The sequence below is a fragment of the Pterocles gutturalis genome, unplaced genomic scaffold (assembly GCF_000699245.1).
Source record: "Pterocles gutturalis isolate BGI_N339 unplaced genomic scaffold, ASM69924v1 scaffold50117, whole genome shotgun sequence".
NCBI classification, from domain to species: domain Eukaryota; kingdom Metazoa; phylum Chordata; class Aves; order Pterocliformes; family Pteroclidae; genus Pterocles; species Pterocles gutturalis.
In genome coordinates, this window is record NW_010112088.1 from 4944 (window position 1) to 12812 (window position 7869).

General features: G+C 41.6%; 1 protein-coding gene across 1 annotated transcript in view; it reads left to right on the plus strand.

Moving 5' to 3' along the window:
- Nucleotides 1–907: 907 nt before the first annotated feature.
- The window catches only part of SLC35F2 (solute carrier family 35, member F2), a gene marked incomplete at its 5' end in the record, with an annotated part of 13313 nt that continues 6351 nt past the window's right edge, over nt 908–7869 (plus strand). The window contains 3 exons of the mRNA XM_010073916.1: nt 908–1111; nt 1656–1783; nt 6506–6665. Coding sequence (XP_010072218.1) covers nt 908–1111; nt 1656–1783; nt 6506–6665 — 492 coding nt within the window. The remainder of the gene's footprint in view (nt 1112–1655; nt 1784–6505; nt 6666–7869) is intronic.

Consider the following 7869-nt stretch of genomic DNA (forward strand, 5'->3'; position numbering starts at 1 on the left):
AGGAAGAACAGCAAGCCAAAAGATACACAGTAACTTCTGCCTGTTTGTCTAGGAGTGTCTGGAATTTTTTTTTTTTCTGCCTAGCTGTGGGTTGGACTTAAAAGGATTTGTGAACGCTAACGTGATCTTTAGCAAAATGTGTTCTTAACTCCATCCTCAATTACAGCAGGATGTGATGGAATATAGCAGAAAAAATCCACAATAAGTATTAATTATAACAATTCTTGTTATAAGAAATATTTTTTTTACAATGAGAGCAATCAATCACTGGAAAAACCTCCCCAGGGATATGGTGAGGTCCCCAATGCTGGTGGTTTTCAAGGTGTGACTGGACAGGGTGCTAATAGTCTCGTCTAGGCTCCCTTTCCCATGAAAGATTGGACCAGGTGATCTTTTGAGGTCCTTCTGACCTGGGCTGTTCTATGATTCTATGGTTAATGTTTTTGTATTTCCTTAACACTGCTCAGCTTAGGTTCTCAGCTCACCTTCAAAGACTCAGGTCTTGGAAGAGCCTGAAGGCAGTCGTGCCTTATTTCCATGTTGCACATTTCTGTTGACCAAAGTCAGAAAGGGATTTAGTGGAGGATGAAGGATTTAACTCAGGCTGTGCGTATCAAAACCTCTCTTGATGAGAATAGATTCTGCCATTGGTTTGAGCCTGCTGAGGAGAGCTGCTCAAAGATTATTGCAGTCCCCATTGGTGGTGGTTTGAACTGGCCTCACTTCTTATATGACTGTCATGAGGTTAGAGTAGATCTTCTGTGTAGACAAAACCCTGCTTACCAGTAAATGAGAATAACATTGATAGGGAGTAGAAAAAGAATAAAGCAGCAGTTTAAAAAATGGCATTTTCCCTGTACACCTAGCAAATATTTTTTTTAAAAAAACTTGGATGTTTGATTCTAAGCTTACTCTGTTGTCTTTTATATTCACAGGCACATTTTGAAAACAATAATTCTGGGCCAGATGCTGTCCTTGTTTATCTGTGGGACTGCTGTTACAAGCCAGTACCTAGCAGAACAATACCAAGTGAATACGCCAATGTTTCAGAGTTTTATCAACTATTCATTGCTTCTTCTAGTTTATACAACAATGCTGGCATTTAGGACTGGTATGTGAAATATGGGATGGGAGATTCTGGTTCATTATATTTTTTTCTCTTCTACATTTTCCGTTCAGTTTTTGAAACTAAAGATCTCAATATTCATCCTAGGTTTTTTTTTTAAATTCCTACTGAAATTCTTGCATTCTAATAACATGGAAATGAATTTCATGGCTTAAATATACATTTAATTGGATTTAATTTAATATCTGTTTAAAATTATATGCTCTTTGGTTTCAAGTCGTATGTTGTATTAGGGAAAATAGGCTGTGTTGTAACAAGCTTGTTTACCAAAGGCTATTTAATATGCCTCCTATTCTTAGTTAATTTACTCTTTAAACAACTCCAGTCTTGTTGTTGTGGAAGAATTTCTGTGCTTTCATCATTTGCATTGTCTCCTCCCGGGCTGAATTTTGCTGTTAATATATCGTTCTTAAGCAGGGGCTACCAAAATCGAACATCTCAGTATTATTTATGCTTCTGAAAAGCAAGATTCCTGTGCAACATTTGGTTGGAAAGAAACATGCATTGATTGCCTCTTTCTTCTAAACAGGCAGTGACAGTCTTTGGCAAATTTTGAAACAGAGGTGGTGGAAGTACATTTTTTTGGGACTGGCTGACGTAGAAGCCAATTACACGATTGTAAAAGCCTACCAATACACGACCCTCACAAGTGTGCAGGTAAGGACTGATCTCGCTTTTTGAACTGTTGCTTTTATTACAGTTTTGGATCAGTTTCAGAGATGAGATTCATAGGACAGACACAGAAGTTATTTAAGCCAGAAAAAACTTTCCAATATCTATTTTCTCTGCAGTACAGGGAAGGGCATCCTACATCATGAATAACATTTCCAGGAAGCAGAAAAAATTGTCTGGTATTACCCAGTGGCAGCTCTTAGTTGAACTCCAATTATTTTGATAGAAAGCACTTCTAAAAATTTGCTGACAGCCTTTCAGGTTCTTCTCCTGACACAAAATAAAGATTTATGACCAGATAACACTCTCTCAGCACAGGCTCTTGCTGTTGAGAGTGAGGTAGGTCTCTTGATGAGTCCTGGAAGCTGTGGGAGGCATTGTGGGATGTAAGCACACACGTGAGGAGATGCTGATAGTTCACTGTGGTCAGCTGGTGTTGCTGACCATGCGGTGAGGGACCAGCCTGGTGACTCTTGGATGTGGCACTTCTGTTCAGTCCCCTCTCTGGAAGAGATGAAAGGAAAGTCAGCGTGCCAGGCTCCTGAAGTGACAGTAGACATCCTCTGCAATGCCAGTGCTCGGTGCTGTGTCGCTGCACTAGGGTAAATCTTGTGTTCCAAAATAGCTCCCCAAGCAGGAGGGCTAAGGCTGAGGTTTCTTTGTCACCCTACACAGACATAAGCTAATGGGGGAGTTGGTGCCTTCTTCCTGCCTCCACCTGCATGCTCCTGAAGTTGCACAGCAAGATCACTTCATCAGACTGTCTCAGGGCACTGAGCAAAGTCAGAGTAACCCCTGCCTTTTGTTGGGCTTTTGATGAGCTGTGTCAGTCCCGAATTAGCTCCCTGTGTGGCTCCACAGCTGCTGCTGGAACAAGGGAGGGGATGGAGCAGAGCAGGGAGGGAGTGTGTCCGGGGCCATGCCAGCCTATGCCTGCTCTGACTGATGGTGGGGCTGTGGCTGGGGTCAGGGCCCCACTTACCCGAATAAAAAAAATAATGTACCATGCAGAATTGGCTGTTAGTTGGAAAGGAACGTTTAGGTGTCAATGTTTTACAGAGTCAAAGTAACAAGGGTTAATATTTAAAAGAATTACTTGTAAAGCAATAAACTCCTGTGGTCTGGGCTCCCTTTGGAGATCTGCAGTAACGTTTTGCCCTACTAAAGATGTAACATGTGCCTGTTGGATTATTTTTGTCACATTTCCACTTCATAATTATGTGTTATGACTCATTAGGCCTTTAATTTCCTTACAAATAATGCCTAAGAAGTCAAAGCTTTAAGAGTCTCAAGTCTTCAGTCTCAAGATCAAGTTAAGCTGATAACTGAGACACTGTTTGATCATATACTTTACAGCTGAAAAAGCCAGGACTTTGATCCAAGTTCTTAGAAGCAGTAGAGCTATTCCCATGATTTCTTCCATAGAATTAAGAAAGAATAGATAGAGTAGGTTGTCCTGTCCAGTTGCCAAAGCCAAGCTTTTGCTGAACCTGTTTCTCATGTAGTAACCTTCAGACTGATGCTGCTTTGTGTCAGTTCGGTAATTACAAATTTGTTGTAACTGCCTGTTGCCGTAAGGTTTCTTGCACATTCTCTGAAGTCATCAGTTTCTCACCACTGTCAGAAATGAGATACAGGACAAAAAAAGCCTGTGATCTGCTCTAGCGTGAGGCATTTGCTGTCTGTCGGTAGCAAGCGGTTCTGCAGCTACATCAGAACCTGTGGTTCAGAGCACCCAGCCTGACAACCTGGCTGCAGTACTGGCTGTGAGCGGATGCCCAGGGAGCGTAAAAGCAACGCAGGAGTATATGGCACCTTCCCGAATACAGGGTAATAGCTGTTAAAATGCTGGCTGGAGCTTCAGCACAGCCCTATGAAACTTATCTTCAAAGGTAAGTTTTCTCAGCTCAGCAAGGCACTTCCATGTATTTTCTCACACATGCACACAAAGCAGAACTGATTTTCCTTTAGTTATCAAATAACAGCATTGCATGGAAGGGGTTGGGAGATTTTTAAAGAGATAACATTGGGATGGCAGCTCTCATTTCTCTGTAAATAAACAAAAAGACTTTGGTCCACAGCTCAACTCTTTCTGTTTGGCTGTGGTTGAGGCAATGCCAGGGAGACTTCTTGCTATGGGTGTGGTTCTGTCTTGTAGCAGGACTTGACTGTGCTGCTGTTTCATAGCAAAAAACAAGCAGCACAGCTGTGATTTCATGTTGTTAACGTGTTCACATGTTATTGGGCACAATTAACAGTTGCTCTGTAGATAATTTGAGTGGAGGCATTTTGTAGGCAGCTATTGACAGAATATCAGCTGATGGAAGAGTCTTAACAGAGAACATGCAGGATGAGCCCCTGGGGCTCAGCTGGGGGCTGCCCTAAGGGAGCCTTGCAGGGAAACGAGCAGGATGAGCTGTTGAGCTTTCTTGCTCACAAAGCTGTCTGGAGCTGGCAATTATAAGCAAACCAACGACCTCCAACAGTCTATGATCATTTATTAACCACGTATTAAAACATCTTTTAATAATTTACTCTCCTTACCTTTAAAACCTCCTATAAATGATGTGGCCAAAGCCTGGCTTGAATCAAAACATTTGTAAATCAGATCACCAGGTTATCTGTTTTTTGCATTGTAAAAATACAGGCTAGGATTGAATAAGATGAGAGTTTGGGGCTCTACTGGCAATAGTAAGCAGTGCCACAGTACTGCTGTAAATATTATAAAACCTGAATAAATAAACTTTATTCTTTTAAATGGTTCCATTCACACAATTCATTGCATCTGCTTTGCACCTCTTTGATCTTGATCCTGTACAGAAGAGAGCATTTTCCACCAAAGAGCTCTGTAATGTAGTAGATGAAAGGAAGACAAGGTCCAGTAGTTGGAAATCAGATTTATTCTGTCTGTAATTGAGGGTAATTGTCCCCTGGAACAGATTATCAGGGGATGTTCTTCATCATTTGGTGCCTGTGTGTCTTGGCTGCAAGTCCTCCAACCAGGATACTGTAGCTCTACAGTTTGTTATTGGTCTGGATACAGCAATTCTCCATCTGGTGTTAGTGAAGGAAGTTCTGGCTCATAATATACTACTCCCTTACATCCTAATTAAGAGGTTTTTTTAAAGGGTTTTTCTTCCACTCTTTCTGTTTGGGTTGAAAAACTGATTGGAGGTTGGAAAGCTACATGGCAGCATCTCAATTAATGGGGAAGCAAAAGTAGAAGAGATTATTAGTAGAAAAGATGCCTACCACCAGAGAGGTCCAAACTTTCCTTTCTAGTGTTTGTAATATTTCTTGTTGTTTGATACTAGTCAAAACAGTCAAATCTGGAGAAAATGTTAGAAGGTTTTTCTTGAGCCTAAGTTAAGGTAAGAGAGAGAAAAAGGCCTATGACTAGATAGAAACTCACAGCATGATATTTTTCAGTAAAGCAAAGTTTCATTGAAGTACGTGGTATCACATATTAGGACTTGTGTGGTTGTAATGTCTCCCAATACAGCCTAGGCAAGTGCTTTTGCACTTTACAAAGTGGACAAGCTGGAGACGATCCTAGGAGTGAAGCCAAATGGATGGATTTATAGGCATTGTTAGGATTTAATCTGTAATAGCTCCTCTTAATGCTATGCTTGTAAGATTTTAATATGTGTTGTTATGAACAAGTAAAACTAGGTGTATCATGAAAGTCTTATGAGTTTGGTCAAAACCCCTGGGCATGATGGCTGAACTAATGGAAGCCAGTACAGAAGAAAACTGCAGTGGTGCACTTAGGCAGGCAGAGGCTTGCAATGAACATTATGGACTAAGGTCTCTTGTCTTGATTGTAATAAGTATGCCCCAATCCTATTGACCTGGACCTAATACTTTGTAAGGTCTTCAGGAGGCCAAGTATTAAGGGCTGACATTTGAGAGCAATTTGGAAGGCTGACTGTATGTTCTGCTGTAAACTGTGCCCTTCTGTATTTTCAGGGTACACTACCAAGGCGGGTCAGAAAAGACACCTTTTTTTCGTCCAGACAAATTCAGAAGTCAAGTCATTTTGTTGAATTAAATATTAAACCAATTATGATTAGCTCAATGTTCTTGGTATTATTTGATCATTCTAGAATATTATGCCCATCTTATGCTGCAGTGTATTTTTTCTGTATTAAATACACAGCTAACTCTTGATATTTTCTGTGATAAAGAGGAATGGATAGCAGGTGTGTTGGTCTAACAGCAAGGCAAAGATATGTAGGCTTTTAGGAACATACAGAGAAGGGACAATAGAGAAAGGAAATAGCAGTCAATGTCACTGCTTGTCTTGGAGTGCGGACGTCTTTGAACCATAGCTGTTCAGTCTGCTTGGGGCAGTGTCTGCAAACACATCTGAAGTGCTTCGAAACTCCAGCTGCCTTGTGTGTCTCTGCTGCTGGGGTTTGGGTGCATTAGAGTGGGTCACCTGCTTCTGAGTAATTGAGAGTCATCTCTAACAGAGTGGTGAAAATGCATTGGTGGCTTGTACATGCCTCCTTCGCTTGCAAAATACGTTTAATAGTAAAAGGTGGGTCTGATCCCTCTTTTAAGTGAATCCACGGGGGGTTGCTTTGCAGCTTTCATTTACATCTAATAGTGACGGAAAGTAAGATCCTGTATGTTTGCTTTCAGGATAGCACAGTCCAGACTTGGGGTGAGTTTCTAATTTAAACCTTTGTTCTCTACACACAGCTGCTGGACTGTTTCGGGATTCCTGTGCTGATGGCTTTGTCGTGGTTCGTTCTCCGCGCAAGATACAGGCTGATCCATTTTATTGCTGTTGCTGTCTGTTTGCTGGGTGTAGGAACCATGGTGGGTGCAGACATTTTGGCAGGGAGGCAGGACAGTGAAGGTAAGGAGTCCTTTATCACGGGGGGTAAGAGTGGAGAGAGATGGTTCCTGTGGTGGGCTAACTTGTAAAGGAGAAAGAAGAGCAAATGGAGGGGGAGTGGGTATAGTTTTATTTTAAAAGAGGAGAAAACATGCTGCTATTTCTATTTCCTCTCCAAGAAGAGAGTAGCTGAGGAGCCTCTGATTTTATAGGGAGCTGTGGAATATCTTTGCTTTAGATTTGGATTATTTCTTCCACTTAACTTCCACTTAACACTTGTGTTAAGCTTAAATTTTGCTGCTGCTCATCAGACCTGATGGAGGGCCTCATTCTTGAAAGATTGTTCACTTTTAGTAATTGTGTGAGACAATCCAATACAAGATGTTGCCTCTCCCTGCAAACCTTGTCTTCCTTACATGGTATCAGTCTGCTGGCAGCCAGACTTCTCTGATTTCCAGTTTTCTATGAGCACGAATAGCAAATAAAAAGTTACTCAACAGCAGCTGACTTCTCTGAGTTATCTTTGGCAGACCCAGCAGAAATAGTCCATGTATCCCCAAGGCTCACAGGTCACAGCATGGAAAGCAGGGGCATAATGGGAGAGCAAGAGGAGATGTGGCAGGATGCAGGGATTCCTGGGAGGGAGGCTGGGCTCTGGGGACCAGGATCCAGATGGGTACAGATAAGGGCAGGTCTTGACTTCTCTATGACAGATGCCTAAATCAACCCATATCATAGCGATGTTATTTTGTATAAGAATTTTGAATTTTCAGAGCCAGAGGGTATGAGGCAAGGCAAATTTCAGGCCATTGCCTTCATCGGGCAGCATAGAGGTAAGCCTGTTTGGTGTTATTTTGAAGCCTCACTGTAGGTAAGACATCAAAACAACTATCTCAGTCCTGAGGGAGAAAAATCTTCTTTCCTTGAGACTTTAAGACAGTTGTGCTTTATTTGCTGACCTGGGTATCCTTACTACTGCTTACCCTTGTATTTCAGACATATTGTCTTAGTGACTGCCAAGGGAAGGAAATTTTAAATCAATTAAAGGATTTAAACAACAGCGATCCTCTTGCTATTTAGTTGATACATAATGGCATTTACTTGATGAGTAAATACTTTATTGTATCACAGGGAGTCCCATTGCAGCAGGACACATGATACCACTCATCTGCAGTGCCTGCGTAAGACCTGTCATAAACCTGAAGCTGAGTCCAGGTCCTGCTGA